At 52.3% G+C, this 17,140-nt stretch overlaps 1 protein-coding gene across 3 annotated transcripts in view; it reads right to left on the bottom strand.

The window, feature by feature from the left end:
• Positions 1 to 17,140, bottom strand: part of RNF43 (ring finger protein 43) — a 65,127-nt gene that overhangs the window by 9,280 nt on the left and 38,707 nt on the right. Inside the window, exons 2-8 of one of the 3 annotated variants that reach the window (XM_030462728.1) lie at positions 14,517 to 14,639; positions 5,674 to 5,748; positions 4,907 to 5,038; positions 4,289 to 4,390; positions 3,492 to 3,647; positions 2,828 to 2,930; positions 1,125 to 2,408 (exon numbers count right to left, since the gene is read on the bottom strand). In XM_030462728.1, the coding sequence (XP_030318588.1) occupies positions 1,125 to 2,408; positions 2,828 to 2,930; positions 3,492 to 3,647; positions 4,289 to 4,390; positions 4,907 to 5,038; positions 5,674 to 5,748; positions 14,517 to 14,639 (1,975 nt within the window). Of the gene's footprint in view, positions 1 to 878; positions 2,409 to 2,827; positions 2,931 to 3,491; positions 3,648 to 4,288; positions 4,391 to 4,906; positions 5,039 to 5,673; positions 5,749 to 14,516; positions 14,640 to 17,140 lie in introns of all 3 variants that reach the window. The other 2 variants (XM_030462726.1, XM_030462727.1) reach the window with 2 other exon arrangements.

Here is a 17,140-nt window from a genome sequence, read left to right as displayed (position 1 = left end):
GCACAGGGAGGAAGTCATTATCTCTGTGGCACAATGGGCACAGTGAGTCAGGAGTTTTAAGGCCAACTTTTTAAGAGAAATTAGGCAGCTAGATCTGTATTTGGTACCTAAATCAAAACGATTTGCCTGAGGATGTGCAATGAGTCAGTGGGAGAGGAAGGGAGCCAGGCTCTGCTGGCAGCCAGCACCTGCCCGTGCTGACTCTCAGTACTCCAAGGACCCTGAGAGAGAAAGACCCAGGAGCTAAAAACTCAGCTGGGTTCTTTTCAAACAGCCTTGTCTCCAACACATTTTCCCTCTCTCAGCAAGAGATGTACAGCAGTTAGGCAGAGGGCCAAACTTTTAATTGCATCTGATTTCCAAAAGGCACTGAAGAGCAACTCCCACACAACGGAGGCAGGTGAGAATTTAGGGATGTACAAATCTGTAACCTCATTTAGTCTGTTCTCCTACTACCACCAGCCATGCACCCTTGCTTCCTTATTGATTCCAGTTAGCTGAGGTTGGATAAAACAACTAGAGCACAATAAGCCTTAATGAAAACAACTCTGAAGACATCCAGACACTGATGGTCAAGAACCTACTCCCAAATGTGGGAGATATTCCAGCTGCTGAAGATGTTTAGTTGAAAGTAGACACCTTATTTCTCGATTGTATTATTTTAGGATGAGACCGCAGGGCTTGGTACACTCATTAAGAGACTTGCTAATTGTTCAGGCTGCCAACTCCAGGCAGGTGAGCCCTGAAATGCTTCTGCTGTCAGTAGTCCTGTAGGAAAGCCCACCATGAAGGTACCAAGTCACTGGCAGCCAGAGTACCTTCAGCAAACCACCCTCATTCACCTGTTTGCTGTAAGAAGAGGCAAACACCAGACTTACCCTGCCTACCTTGCTGAGATGGGCAGTGAAGGTGAAGACTCAGGCTGTGTCTAGGGCTTCCCATCCCTGTGAAATCATCAGGAACTGGGTAGTTTCCCTCCCGTCCTGACAACCCCTCCTCCTGCTTTTTCAGCTCAGAGCTGGACTGCGGTGCTAAACACTTCCAGAGTGTCCGAGAGCCCGAGCCACAGAGGGAAGCACTTGGGATCAGGGGCTGGACTTCAGGTGAGCAGCGGTAGCCAGCTGAGTGGCCATGAGGAATGTGAGCACCACAGGCTTTGGGCAAAGCCGAGTCCTCAGGCAGGAGAGCGGGGTCAGGCTCCAGGGGACACTTTCTTTTCCTTCGGTGATGGCGGCTCTGTAAGCTGTGTCTCCGGGGCAACGGGACAAGCGACGTGCTGGCTGTCCCTGCCTGCCTGTTGGCATCTACACTGAAGTTCAACCTGTTTGGAGAAGTGGAGGGGGCATGAGGGGGCTCCTGGCCTTGCTGGGGACAGGTTGGCTGTCCAGCCAGAGCTGCCTCCTTTAGCACACCACTGCTTTCCAGAGGCTGCTGACAATGATGGCCTTTCTCAGTCCTTCTGTGTGTCCGAGAGCTGTGGAAGCCAACCTTGGCTCCAGAGTACCGGGATCTGCGCTGCCCGGGCCCCTGCCCAGCCTGCCCAGGAGGACACTCTGCATCTTTTCTGTAGTGGTGGTGCTGGTGGTGGTGGTAATGGACGTGGCTGAGCACCTGTTGCTTGGCTGGAGCAGCACCCCCAGGTACCACCAGGTCCAAGGACCTGGGCCGCATCTCCCTCAGCGGCCGTAGCTGCTCCTGGCCATTGTCCCTGGCGGGTCCCTCCGAGCTGCAGTACACAAAGGGGTCATAGTCACTGCTGAGGGAGCTGCGGAAGGTGGAGCAGCTGCCATGGATGCCCTGCAGACTGATGTCCGTGCAGTTCAACATGGAGTCACTGGAGGAACCGTGGCAGGGCCCCGAGCTGGAGTCGCTGCCCGGCCCATCTGCCAGGTACCCGCTGTGCTCCGTGAGATAGCTCTCCCCAGAGCCACTGCTGTTGTGCTGGTGCCCGTGGCTGAACCCCCTGCGCAGGACAGGGGCCCGGTGCTGCTTCTGCACGGGGGCTGCCTTCAGCCCCAGGCAGGGGGGCTGGGGTTGGACAGAACAAGTTGTCTGGGGTGGCAGAGTCTGCCCACATACTGAGGAGGAGTTGCGGTGCTGCTGGCCCAGCAGGCTTGGGGCCAGTGGGGATGGGTGGCCACAGGTCAACAGGGAGGTGGCTGGCCTGTAGGGCATGTAGTGGATGGTGCCAAAATCCAGCTGGGAGAGCTCTGGAGAGTGGAAGAAGAGGTTTCCATGGGCTGGCTCTGGGGGAAAGCTCCTGAGGTTCCTCTGAGGATACGCGTGTGGGAGGTGGTAAAGGGCATGTCCCGGGTGCTGGCGGAAAAGGTGGAGTCGCCTTCCAGGCTCCATGTCCTGAGGGGCCAGCCTGGAGCCAGCGGCTGTGGCCTGGTCCACTGAGTCTCTGACTGTGGAGAGAAGGGAGCATATGTCCCACAGCTCAGCTGCAGGAGCCCCAGCACCACTGAGCTCCCACTGCACTCCCAGTATGGTCCCACAGCCCAACCGTGCCCTGCAGCTCCTCACTGTTGCCACCAAACCCTCTGAATAGTCCTGCACCTTCCCTGCTGCCCCAGCCTGCAGATCCCACCACCTTCTCCCACAGGTCCCAGGAATAGGCACCCTTCCTTCTGGGGGAGGTTCCAGCACAAGTCCAGCACCTTGCTGTCCACTGCGAGGGGTCCTACCCTGTACCCCATGTGCCCTCTGGGCACATGCTGTGTTCATTGTACATGTGTACATTGCCCACGGGTACAGGGACCTCCTGTGCACAACCCCAGCACTCAACACCATCCCTTCCCAGGAGATGCTGTGTCTTGAGCCCTACCAAGAATATTGAACATGCAAAGTGGACACGTGTGGTGTTGCTGCAGCCAGGGGTCAACACACTCCCGGTGAAACTCGTGGGAGCACGAGATGATCCGCAGTTCCTAGAGAGAGGTGGAGAGAAGAGCGTGAGCAGGGGGAACCATGTCCTGATGGGTCCTTCCTGATGGAAGTGAGCTTTGCAGGATGGAAAGATGTCCAGCAGTGAGTGGTCTGCAGACCAGCTTTGCATGAAAGAGGCTGTGCAGCAACCTGGCAGCTCTGGTTCTGCTCACTGTGCCCTGCTCCAGGGTGTGAATGCCCAGAGTGAGGTATCTCTGGGAAATAGGGGGGCTTGGGGCTGAGTACTTCAGACAAGCAAACCCCATTTTGTTGTTTCAACATGGACGTATTATGGACATTTTATGCTACAGCAATGGCTGAAGACATCTCAGGAGCCTGAATCTGCAGGCAAGTGACTTCATTAAAAATAAGGCTTTTATTGCCAAGGGGCAGACAGACCTCCATCCATGCTGTTCCTTTCCCAGACCTCAGGACCTGCTGAAGAAAACACCCCAAGGGTCTCCTACCCCTACCAGACCACTCAGCTCCTACTGCAGCTCCCACCTGCCTGCTTCTGGGGAGCTCAGCACTGTGGCTGAGCAGCAGCCATGCCCACAGCCTACCTGGCCCTCACTGAACTCCTCCAGGCAGATGGCACAGACCGGGGCTGAGCTGCAGCTGCTGGCTGAGTCCCAGCGCGACGCCTGCCGGCACCTCCCCTGGTACTTGCGTGTGGCCAGCTGCCCGATGGCCTGCATGGTCTGCTGCTGCAAGGAGTCCTGCCAGGGAGAAAGGAGGCTTTAAGGCTGCTCAGCATTCAATTCCATTGCCACACTTCTCGTTGCTGTCCTGTTTTCAAAATGGGATTATTGGGGACATGCTCATTTTCAGAGGTGCTTCTTGTCTAACCTGGTTTAGCCAGAGTGGGCTTTGTCACCAGCAGGAGACACCTGGCACTGGGCATTCAGAATCACTCAGCAAGGTTGAATTCTTGAGCCCCAAAGGCTTGTCTTTCTACAGCATAAATGGAGTATTCTCAAATCTAGAAATACATCTGACTGTATCTGGAAAGATGACTATTTAATTTGTTAGTTTCTATTAAAAATAATAAAACTTCTACTCTCTAACAATACTGCTAAAATCCAGAGCTTGTGGGCCAGCTCTGCACCTCTGGGTGCTGAGACAAGCTCTGCAAAGTTCTCGGACTGCAGGCTGCAGTGCTGGTGGGGTGGGAGGAGAAGAGCGAGGCCACTGCATGAGGGATGCTGCCAGCCCATCTTAGAATCACTCTGCTCATCCCTGTGCTGCTCCTGCCCCATGAGGCCACATCTTCAGTTCACACAGTGACCCATTACACCTCCAATGCCACCCTTCATGCATTTCTGTTTGCTCAGATCCATCTGCTCCATGAAACTCCTACCTGAGTCCTGTTCAGCTGGCACTTTGTGCGGACAACAAAAATCAAAATTATGACGACCACGGTGCTGACCACTGTGAGAAGAATCCACACATCATAGTCTGGCTGTTGGAATAAAACAGGAAGGTAATTACTGCTGTGTGGCAGGGAGGGATTAAGAGGCTAGGCAGGGGAACCCTGATCTCTTCCTGACCATCAGCCTTTAAATACACGATCCCTGGCCAAACTCTTCCTCCTTGCTCTTTAGCAGTATAAGAAGTATAAGTCTTTTCTGCACATCCTAGCCAGAACAGAATTTCTCTGTATTGCAGCATCTCAGCCCTGTAGAGGCCTAAGGTCTAAGCACAAGATGAGAAAATTAAGCCTTGGTCTTACCTGAAGAGAAAAGGAATCCCCTTGCCTCATTCCTGATGTTTAAGAAACTAAAGAAGCTGAAAGAAATTTTGAGCTTTTTTTTTTTTTTTTTGCAGCACATCATCTGAATGATACAGACCTGCAGCTCCTGCAAAGAGCTGTGATCTCTGCCCCTGGGGAGGGAAGCTCAAGACCTGGGGAAGTCCTGTTCCATAGCACAGAATCAAGGAAGAGGATACAGAAAGCAGTGGGAATGGTGTCTCTCACCCAAGCTGGTGGCTCCTTGACCTCTATCTTCACGTGAGCCTCTCTGTTCTTGTTCACAACACCCATGAGAAGCTCAGCATCATGGCCCCTGATCAAAACCACAGGCTGACTCAGACCTCTGGGCTTTTTGAGCTGTAAAGAAACAAACACAATGAGAGATGGTCTAGAACAGCCTGAAACAAGGACTATCCCAGCCCCCCAGCTATGTTTGGTCCCTCCCAATGCTTCTCGCACACAGTTTAGAGACTGACTGCTCCCCAAACTTGCACTATCCCTCTATGATGAGAGCAGATGGAAATTCCTTCTTTTTTACCAACTCTTCACCATGGCTTTCTTCATTTTTTCCCATGGTGCCTCGTCCTGCACAACTGGGCTCTGCTCAAGTGCTGCTTGTGCTCCTCTTCAAAGCTTCTGTGCAAAAGTTCTTGGGTCTCTCCTCTTGCACATGGTAACTGCCAACAACACTGCCAAGTGCTGCCTTCACTACAGAAGTGATACCTCTTCTCTTCCTTTGAGACCCATTATTCTTCCCCATCCTCCTCCCTTTGTGATCTGCAGGGCATTCTCTTTGTTTCTGATCACACTGTTCCACCACAGTCCTGGCAGCCTGGCATGGGCTGACTCCAAGTCTTCCCATCTGACCCACCAACCACCCTACTCTTACTGAGCCTCCTGGGGCCTCCTGTGTGTGTTGGTTGGTCCTGACGTGGGCACATTTTGGGACAGAGGCACCATAGTTTAACTGACAGTACCCATGGGGTTTGTACCTGATCAGCAGCACTTTCATCATCGGTGATGTCAAAAAGGATCGCACGGGCTCCACGCTCCCCTGCCAGCTTTGCCTGTGCAATAAAACAGAAGCTTCAGTGGACATTTTCTATTGCATATCTGTGATAATGCCTACCATTTGACATTGTTCTCTGTAAAATTCCTGTGGAAAAACTCGCTGGCCTAGATGAGCATACAGTCTGTTAGATAAAGCACTGGCTGGGTGGAAGGGCCCAAAGAGTGGTCATCAGTGGAGTTAAATCCAGCTGGCAAAAGCTCACAAGTGGTGTTCCTCAGGGCTCAGTGTTGGGACCATTTCTATTTAAACTTTATTCATGATCTTGATAATGACCACAGAGTGTAGCATCAGTAAGTTTGTAGATGACACCAAGTTAGACAGGAGTCTAACAGGAGTTGATCTGCATGGGGATAGGGAGGCTCCACAGAGACACTCGGACAGACTGGATCGATGGGCCAACCTCAGTAGTGTGAGCTTCAACAAGGCCAAGTGCCAGGTCCTGCACTTGGGCCACAACAACCCCAGGAAACACTACAGGCTGAAAAAGGACCTGGGGGTTCTAATTGATAAGTGGCTGAACATGAGCCAAGCAGTGTGCCCGGGTGGCTAAGGAAGCCAATGGCATCCTGGCTTGTATTAGAAATAGAGTGGCCAGAAGAAGAACGGAGGTGATTGCCCCCCTGTACTTAGCACTGGTGAACACACCTTGAGTATTATATCCAATTTTGGGCACCACAATATAAGAGAGGTATCAAGGTGCTGGAGCGAGTGCAGAGGAGGGCAGCAAAGCTGGTGAAGGGTCTGGAGGATAAATCTTATGAAGAACGATTGAAGGAGCTGGGACTGTTTAGTCTGAGGAAGAGGAGGCTTAGGAGAGACTTCATTTTTCTCTATAACTACCTGAAAGGGCATTGTGGAGGGGCTGGTGCTGGTCTCTTCTAATAGGCAATTAGCTATAGAACAAGAGAGAATGGATTCAAGCTGTAACAGGGTAGGTTTAAATTGGACATTGGGAAAAAAACTTTTCACAGAACCTGTGGTCAGACCCTGGAATAGGCTTCCCAGGGAGTTGGCTGGGTCACCATCCCTGGATGTGCTTAAGGGACGTTTAGATGTGGTGTTGGGGGATATGGTTTAGGGGAGAACTTTGTAGAGGAGGGAAGATGGTTGGACTTGATGATCCCAAGGGTCTTTTCCAACCTGAAAGATTCTATGGTTCTGTTTGGACATGTATCTGCCTCCCTGGCTCTTCACAGGAGAAAAAAGCACCAGCTCCTTAGATTGAGAAAGCAGTTCACACCCTGGTTTCTGTACTTGTGTTGAGCTGCAGTGCTCACTCTCGCTAATGCTCTTTGGTTCATGGATGTTTCCTTCCTCTAGTTGAGGAGGTGAATCAGTTGATGGGCTTGCACCCACAAATTAATGCACCAAATTCCCCAGCTGTCCATGTGCCCCTTGGATTAAGAGCTGGATTTGATGGGGAGGAACCTGCAGCCCCTTGAGCTCTGCAGCTCTCCTGTCCTGGGAGAGCAGAAACCTCTGCGGGGCCTCACCACCCACCATGGGCCTGGCTCCCCCACACATGGCTCTCCCTGACCCCAGCCCCCACTTCCATCAGGGAGAAATTCAGGCAGTGCCCGGGCTGCAGGGCAGGCCCAGGATTAGGAGCTGATGGCTGTTTGCAGCCCGGGGTTTGCTGCAGTTTGAGGAGGACCCCTCTGAGCCCCACCCAAATGACATTTGGTGCCGCTCCGGTGAGGTCAAATCCCACTCCTGGGAAGACTTGTGGGGTCACCCACGTTCTTCCACCAAGCCCTTCAAGCCCTCCAGGCAGGCAGAGGCAACCTCTTGGGAAAGGGAGACGGGAACGTGAACAAAGGGCAGGGCTGGGCCGCGGTTCCTCATGCGGGGCCTTTGATCTGCGCGTCCCCGCGCCTCTGCAAACAGCGCTGCGGGACCTGCTCCAGCGCTCACGCACGGCACAGCCAAACCCCATGGCACAGCCAAACCCCACGGCACAGCCAAACCCCATGGCACAGCCAAACCCCATGGCACAGCCAAACCCCATGGCACAGCCAAACCCCATGGCACAGCCAAACTCCATGGCACAGCCAAACTCCATGACACAGCCAAACCCCATAGCACAGCCAAACCCCATGGCACAGCCAAACCCCATAGCACAGCCAAACCCCATGGCACAGCCAAACCCCACGGCACAGCCAAACCCCATGGTACAGCCAAACTCCATGGCACAGCCAAACCCCATGGCACAGCCAAACTCCATGGCACAGCCAAACCCCATGGCACAGCCAAACTCCATGGCACAGCCAAACCCCACAGCGTGGCCAAACCCCACAGCACAGCCAAACCCCACAACATGGCCAAACCCCACAGTGTGGCCAAACCCCACAGCAGGGCCAAACCCCACAGTGTGGCCAAACCCCACTCCATGGACAAAACCCACGGCCAAATCTCATGGTGTGGCCAAACCCCACAGCATGGCCAAACCCCACAACATGGACAAACCCCACACAATAGACAAACCCCAGAGGGTGGCCAAACCTCACAACATGGCCAAACCCCACGGTATGGCCAAACCCCACAGCATGGCCAAACTCCACAGTGTGGCAAAACCCCACAGCATAGCCAAATGTCACGGCATGGCCAAACCCCACGGGGTTGCCATAGGGCACTCCTGATGCTTCCCAAAAAACACAGAGCCCCGGCTAAGCCACGGGAAGGAAGGGCCCTTCCTGGCACAGCAAGAGGCAGGGAAAAGCAGGTTCAGGTCCATCCCTGTCTGTCAGGTGCTGGTCACCCCCCCGCAGTGCATCAGGGAGAATCTGAGTACCAGGGGTGGGTGCCTGGGACTGGGGACAAGGACAAAGATGCAAATGGAGGAGGAGGTGGTAGGGAAGTCCCTGGAGGCAGGGCTTGGAGGTGCTGATAGGATTAGACACTGTCGGGATTAGTCTATCAGCTGGGGAGCTGGAAAAGTGGAATGAGGCTGAGGCACGGATCAGAGACTGGGGTCCTGCTGGGGATCAAAGCCTCAGGACCAAAGAAGAAACAAGACTGTCAGGTAGTGACTTCCACCCCTGGGAGCCAGTCAAGCTTTGATGAACAATAAACAGCTCTATAAAGATTTTATCCTGCTTGAGACACTGATGATGAGAAAATGAAGACCTGAGACTGGATGAGAGACTCTTTCCAACATCTTTCAGACTCCTGTGGAAAAGGACACAGCTTTTGTCCAAGCTATTCACAACCTGCTTGGTGCAATCATTTTCTGAGTGCTTACTGTCTTTGCATCAGATCTCTTCTGCCACATAGCACACAGCTGAGCCCCTCTTTGAGAACTGAAACACTTCTGGTACAATTATGTATTTACAAGATGATTTAGGAGGTTGCAGCAGACTTGCAATCAGTGGTTCACTCAGAAAAGAAGAAAAAAAGAAACCAAAAATTTACAAGTGGTGTATCAGAAAGAAAAATCATTCCAGAGGTATTTTCTGTGCTTTCCATTTTTCTTTCCCTTTGCAAACCAAATGTCTTCCCTATTGGTTTTGGCTTTGGATGCTGCAGCAGTGCTTGAATTTAAGAGAGAAGCAGAAAGCACATGAGGTGGCTATGGAGTTACCCTCATGTTGGGCTGGACAGGGTTGTCTTGTGTGCACTGCTTGGCTGGGTGACAGCTAAAGCAGAGGTTATGGTAACACTTTGCACATGGCTATTTTTGTCATCATTGATACAGCACTGCCATTCAGCATGCAAAGCTCTACTGCAAGAAACACATGCCAGGAAAACAAAGCTCCTGCTCCAGCCAGCACTGCCCACATCCCACAGCTCCAACCCTGCTCTCGAGGAGAAGGGATTTTGAAGATGGAATCTGTATGATGTTGCAGGGAAGGAGCTTGGCAGGGGCTCCAGCAGCATGGAGGAACAGCCAGACAGCAATCTGCAGGGGGATGGAGGAACTGAAGTACAAGGCAAAGGCCAGGGATGTGGCAGCTTTAGGAGTGCTGTCTGTATTTCATGGCTACACCAGTCCTGTCTAGGGGAGAAAAGGAATGAGCTTTCCTAAGTGAGATCCTGGAGCAGGAATACCTTCAGGTAACCTGATACCATTGGATCTCAAAATCCAGTGTTTGATTCAGCTCTAGTAACACAGCCAGTCTTGCTTTACCATGTGGCACTGAGCTGAGGGGTTTATTTGCTTTGGGGAGTTAGTGGTCCTGGAGCAGGGATGAAGTCTGGTGAGGATGACCACAGTGAGCAACAGGTCTCATCATCCCTGTGCAGACCTTCCTCAGCCCACCCCTGGACTTGGTAACACACTTCCTGTTCTGTGATCAGAGACTCACAGATTAAAGACAAAACTAGCAAAACAGTTTTTACATCTTTTAGGTTCTTAAGTGGAAGATGACTCTTTGAAGTTGCTCTTCCCTGCTGTTCAAGATCCTCCACAGTAGCAGCACTGGCCAAACCAGCCATTTTTGCCTCCACCCCCATCATCCTCCCTGTGAGATGTGACAGCCTGGGAACACTATAACCCTATGGTCACATCTGGAATGACACAGGAGAGTTGGATTATGCAGATGTATTGCTCTCATGTCCCTCACAAGCTGCACTGGAAGCCCTTGAATTACCTCCTCATCCCACCATCCCTGTGCATCATTGAGACCCAGAGGTGGGACCAGGCACTTTTCCAGATGTGGGGTAACTGATAGGAGGTTGATAACTCCAACACACCACCTTGTGCTAACAGCTGGCATCAGCTCCAGAGAAGCAGCAAACCAACCTTAGGCTTCCACCCTGGTCCAGGAGGGAAGAGGCATTGCTGCCTGGCTGCCTATGCAGATGGGGGCTGGCAGCCCCAAGAGGGCAAATCCATCACAGCCTCATATCCCTTTCCTTGCTCTATTGCCATAGCCTGTGAAAAAAAACACCCCATGCAGTGCAGGAACAACTGCTGGGTGTAAGTTGTGCCTGTCTTGTCAGCTGAGCTGCAGGGAGGACAGGAAAGAGCCCTGTCCCCATCACCAGCATCTCACTGTCAGCAGAGGGGAGACAACAGGGGTGGCATCACCTGAATGCAATCCAGATAAAGCCAGGAAGAGCTAACCAAGGGGTTTTGTCATGTTTGTACAGTACTTGTGGAAAGTAACACAAGATTTAGTACAGAGACAATGAAAGGACACAGTGAAGCACTGAAGAAAAAGCCAATGTTAACCTTATCCACACAACTTTAACAAACACACAATGATTTTAAGGCTCTAAAATGACCCTCATTCCTCCCTGACTTGGGACTGGTGTCAATGGCAGGGGTTTGGGTTTTTTGACCATGGGGCAAATACCTCGTGCCCTCAGATCAGATGGGCTGCATCTGTCTGGCAGGGGCAAAAGGATTACAGCCTGTAAGTTGGCAGGGCTGATCAGGAGGGCTTTAAACTGGGTTTGAAGGGGGAGAGGACTGAAACTGGGCTCCCCAAAGGTGAGCCCGAGGAGGGAAAGCCTGAGTTAAAAGCCAAATCACCAGCCCAACTGAAGTGCATGTACACCAATGCACACAGGATGGGAAACAAACCAGAGGAGCTGGAGGCCATGGTGCAGCAGGAAAGCTGTGATGGAGTCACCATCACAGACACGTGGTGGGATGGCTCCCGTGACTGGAGCGCTGCCATGGGTGGCTACAAGCTCCTCAGAAGGGACAGACAGGGTAGGAGAGGTGGAGGGGTGGTCCTGTATGTTAGAGAGTCTCTTGACTATGTAGAACTTGAGGTCAGGAATAATAAGGATGAGTGCCTGTGGGTCAGAAGCAGAGGGAAGGCCAGTAAGGCTGACATCCTGGTGGGAATCTGTTACAGACCAGCCAACCAAAATGATGAGAAGGATGAATTCTTCTACAAGCAGCTGGCAGATGTCTAAAAATCACCAGCCCTTGTTCTTGTGGGTGACTTTAACCTGCTGGATATCTGCTGTGAACTCCACACAGCAGAGAAGAGGCAGTCTAGGAGATTCCTGGAGCATACAGAGGATAACTTCCTGCTCCCCCTGGTAAATGAGCCCACCAGGGATGGGTCCCCACTGGATGTTCTGTTTACAAAGAGAGAAGGGCTGGTGGGACATGTGGTGGTTGGAGGCCTTCTAGGGCACAGTGACCATGAAATAATAGAGTTTTCAATACTCAGGGATGCAAGGAGGGCCAAGAATAAAATCTCTACACTGGACATCCAGAGGGCAGATTTTGGCCTTTTCAGAAGACTGATTCAGAGTGTACCCTGGGAAACAGCCCTTGGAAACAAAGGGGTCCAAGAGGGATGGGTGCACTTCAGGCAGCAAGTCCTGAATGCACAGGAGCAGCTGTCCCTGTGGAAAAAGGGGAAAAAGGGGAAAAAGACTATGGAAAAAAGGGTTGGCTACTCAGGAAGAGTTTAGGAATATAGTTAGGTCATGTAGAAAGAAAATTAGAGAGACAAAGGCACAATTTGAACTCAATCTTGCCACTTCCACTAAGAATAACAAAAAGTCTTTCTACAGATACATCAATGGCAAAAGGAGGGGCAGGGAAAACCTCCATTCCTTGTGGGACATGGGAGGAAATGTAGTTACCAAGGATGAGGAAAAGGCTGAGGTATTTAACACTTTCTTTACTCAGTTTTCAACAGTAAGACAGGGTGTCCTGAGGATAGCTGCTTCTGGGGCTTATAAAGAGCTGAGCAGCTCCCCTGTAATCCTGGAGGGAACAGTTTGTGACTGCTGAGCCACTTGGATCCTCACAAGTCTGTGGGACCAGAGGGGATCCACTCCAGGGTGATGAGGGAGCTGGGGAAGAGCTCACCAAGCCCCTCTCCATCATTTACCAACAGTCCTGGATCACTGGGGAGGTCCCAGATGATTGGGAGTGCCACACCAATCCACAAAAAGGGACAAAAGGAGGACCCAGGAAACTCTGGGGCTGTCAGCCTGACCTCAGTGCCTGGCAGGGATATGGAACAGCTCATCCTGGGGGCAATCACACAGCACCTACAGGATGGACAAGGGATCAGACCCAGCCAGCACGGGGTTAGGAAGGGCAGGTCCTGTCTGACCAACCTGAGCTCCTTTTATGATCAGGTGCCTTTGATACCATCTCCCACAGCATTCTCCTGGAAAAGCTGTCAGCCCAGGGCTCAGACAGGAGCACTCTGTGCTGGGTTAGGAACTGCTGGAGGGTCCCAGAGAGTGATGCTGAATGGTGCTGATCCAATTGGTGTCCCCCATGGATCAGTCCTGGGCCCAGTTCTGTTTAATATCTTCATTGATAATTTAGATGAGGAGATTGAGTCCACAATTAGTAAATTCACAGATGACACTAAGATGGGGGGAGTGTGGATCAGCTGGAAAGCAGGAGGGCTCTGCAGAGGGACCTGGACAGACTGGAGAGTTGGGATGATCCCAAGGGGATGAGGTTCAACATTCCAAGTGCCGGGTCCTGCACTTTGGCCACAACAACCCCATGGGGAGCTCCAGGCTGGGCACAGAGTGGCAGAAAGGGACCTGGGAGTCTGGATTGACAGGAAGCTGAACAGGAGCCAGCAGTGTGCCCAGGTGGCCAAGAAGGCCAATGGCATCCTGGGCTGGCTCAGGAACAGCGTGGCCAGCAGGTCCAGGGAAGGGATTCTGCCCCTGTGCTCAGCTCTGGGGAGGCCACAGCTTGAGTCCTGTGTCCAGTTCTGGGCCCCTCAGCTCAGGAAGGAGATTGAGGTGCTGGAGCAGGTCCAGAGGAGCAAGGAGGCTGTGAAGGGACTCGAGCACAAGTCCTGTGAGGAAGGGCTGAGGGAGCTGGGGGTGTTGAGGCTGGAGAAGAGGAGGCTCAGGGGAGACCTCATCACTCTCTACAACTCCCTGAAAGGAGGTTGGAGCCAGGGGGGGGTCGGGCTCTGCTCCATCAGGCAGACAAGAGGCCATGGGCTTCAGCTCTGCCAGGGGAGGTTTAGGTTGGATATTAGGAAAAAATTCTTTCTGGAGAGGGTGATCAGGCATTGGAATGGGCTGCCCAGGGAAGTAGTGGATTCTCCGTGTCTGGAGATATTTCCAAAGAGCCTGGATGTGGCACTGAGTGCCATGGGCTGGGAACCATGGGGGGAGTGGATCAAGGGTTGGACTTGATGGTCTCAGAGGTCTTTTCCAACCCAGATGATTCTGTGATTCTGTGACTTCCTTATTACCAGAGGATCATACCAGCAGTCTCAGCTTTTGACTTGGGTACTGCTGTTTCACTACAGAAAGATCACAGGAGACTTGGTCTGAAGACCTCTGAGATCTCCCATCCCTTTGCAGGCTGGATGGTGGCCCATGCAGTGTCACCACTAGTTCACCTAATTTGCATTTGTCTGAATCACTCAGCTCTGCTTCCTCATGTGCCTTATCCAGTGAAGTATTAAAGAATTATTTTTAAAGAGAGGACCACGGGAGATGTTTTCTGTGTCCATGTTTTCCCACAGGACAGAGGACATGGTCACAAGGCTGCCAGGCAGTAAAGCATATGAGGTGGTGGGAAAAGGGATGAACTGTCCCAGAACAGTCAGGGTAGGGAAAACCCCAAACCTTTTACAAAGCCCCAAAGGCAGTCCCAAAAACCAGGAGGGATGGACACTGGGAAAGGCTGGGAAGACATCTCCTCCAAGGACCCCTTCTGCCTCGGGCCCTCCTCCATCCTTGTCCTTTTTTACACCTTCCAACAGCTCTTTCCCATCCTGCTGCCTCCTCCAGCTCACACTCTTTTCTGCACCATGGGTTTCACTTCCCAGGTTGGTGCCATGGGGGCATTTTTGCACCTACCTTGTTGGCCAGTGAGAGGCAGGGGTTGGGATCCCGATCCGGCTGCTCAAGCTTGACAATGGTGATGAATCCTGACTCCGTGTGTTCATCCTCACTGGAGTTGCACAGGGACAGCGGGTGGGACTAGAGGATGAAAGCAAAGGAAAAATCAGACCTTGAGGTTCAACACTGCAAAGGGTGGCTGAAGCCCACTGGACATGCCTAGAGGGTGCAGGAAATCCTGGTGGTGGATGTCACCACCACTGCAACATCCCACATCCCTGTCTGAGTGTCAGGGAAGCTCTGAACATCACGAGAACCAAATCACTGTTAAAGCTGTGGTCTACCAGGAAACTGTCCCAGAGAAAGATGGGAGTTTCTGGCTTTCTGCTCGCTGCACTCAGGTCTGACTTTGTCCCAGACACAAAGGCACATGCAAAATGAGAGCAGCCTGTGAGACCAGAGCCCTTGACTTCTGGGACAGAGCATCCCAGCAGCACAAGTCCTGGTGCTGCAGGGTCTGCCAGCATCCTTGGGAAGCAGAACCCTGCCTGCAGCAATCTTGGTGCCTTCCAGTGCTCTGGGGGAGGCAAAGGGATCACTACAAAAGCAAATTTCTGGTGCACTACAAGATTCAGCACTTCTTGTTTCTCAGCCACCAAACTCAACAACTTTATGATTCTATGATTCTAAATTTGCAGATGAGAAGTCAAATGAAGTCAAACGAAGGAGAAAAAAAAATTAAGGCAGGTAGAGAAGTACCAGAAATGAGAAAGGAGAGGGAAAGTTCCCAGTAACCACATCCCCATTGAGTCCTGGAGAAAGGTTGAGCCAAACCACTGAGAGAGGGGAGATGACATGGGACAAGGTTGAGGCACTGGGTCTGGGTACACACCTCTGCTGAGCATCCTACAGAAAGGGATGCAGCCTGCCCCAGCATGTTATAGGGACACAAGATGTGGCCTCACTCCTGTCACTGGCACTTGGTTTGCTTTCTTGTCAAGTTCCCTGGAGATGAGCCTGGCCTCCTGCTGGGACAGAGGTGGGGTAGGCAGTGCCAGCTGCCCATGGCTGCACCTCATTCCTCTGCTGCCACCAGCACAGTGACATCCCCTAAGCACTGCTCTCCTCCCTGACTGCACTGAGCATGGTGGCCTCTGATCTCTCAGTCTAGCGGTGGAAGGACAATGGCAGGAGGTTAAAGGAAACTGTAATTCAGATGTTGGCTCCCTCTTAGGAGTCCCATCATCTTGTGTGAGCCCCCAGAGCTCTTCCTGTAAAAATTCCATCCTCTGTGCCTGCATTGTGGTGCATGAAGCACCCAGGAACAGAAGGTCCTTGGACAGCCTTTGTTACTGCATCAGGCTGTGGAAGTGTGGGAAAGAAGCATGATAGCTCAGTGCTATAAACCAGGCAGGTTAGGGCAGGCTTTGTGTCTGGTGTCCATCCAGAAGCATGCCCAGGAGGCCTGCCTGCCCTGCAGCAGCATCCCAGTGCTGTGGAAAACAGTTGTTTGTTGTCTGGTCAGATTTAAAAACAGGAGGAGGAAGTGTCAGAGCAGCCCAGGGATACCCCTCACTCTCCTCTCCACCCACACTTGGGTGGCAGCCTTGCTCCCATCCTCCTGGGGCACCCTGAGACAGGGGTTCAGCCCTTGGCATGGGGCTGGCAGGAGCTGGGGAAGGGGGTAAGCTGAAGAACAGCCAGGTGGTGGTTCCTCCTTCCTGCCAGCCACTTATTGCAGAAATCCAGCAATAAGGAGGAGAATGGGCTCATTTCTCCTAAATTCAGACTTGCTGATGTCACCTCTTAATGTCCAAGAAGGAAGGCTGCAGGAACAGGTCCTTCCAGGGAGCACGACTCACCCAGGCTGCTCTTAGTCAGGTCCTGCAGGAGCAGAGGCACTGTGCCCATTTACTGCTCTGACAAAGGAGCCATTCCCTCAGCTGCAGCCAGCTGCACACAAGTTTTCAAAAGCTGAAGGAGACAAGCACAGGGAGAGGAGAGCTCTGCCTTCTGGAGCCTCTGCACTCAGAGAGGTTGGGGTGGGTGGCACAGAATTCAGCTGGGGCTGTGGGCTCAGACCTGGTCCTGGAGCAGGTTGGAGCATCCTGCCCTGCATCCCCCACCTAGCTCTGAGTCCACAATCTCCAGGACCAAGAGATGCTGGTCTGCACCCCCCAAGATCCAGCAGAACCCTCAGGGCTGCAGCAGGATGTGCCTTGGCTGGGTCCTGCTCCTGCCCCAGCCTCCCACAGCTCCAGGTTGGGCTCCAGTTCCAAACCAACAAGAACCTCAGCACTGCAAAATCAGGATAATCTGCAAAAATCATAGTTTGGGCTACAGAACAAGAACAGTTCTTACAGAGCTATGAGTGAGTCAAAATGGTGAGGATTAAAAAAACAAAAAACACAAAACACAACCACAGACATTTCCCTTGCCTAGATTTTGAGGTAGGTAACCCCTATAGTCACAAGGACATAAAGAAATCAAACCCCTGACCCCCATCTAACCTTCAGGTGCTTGGAGATGGAGGACTAAGAGATGGCATCAGGAGTATGAGCTAAGGCATCATCTGCTACACTTCAAAATACTGCACGGGGGAGCTGGGCACCGAGGAGCTGCTGGGTGCCTTTGGCTGCCTG

Source organism: Calypte anna, chromosome 19, assembly GCF_003957555.1.
Source record: "Calypte anna isolate BGI_N300 chromosome 19, bCalAnn1_v1.p, whole genome shotgun sequence".
Taxonomy (NCBI): domain Eukaryota; kingdom Metazoa; phylum Chordata; class Aves; order Apodiformes; family Trochilidae; genus Calypte; species Calypte anna.
This window is presented reverse-complemented; position numbering and strand designations above follow the sequence as displayed.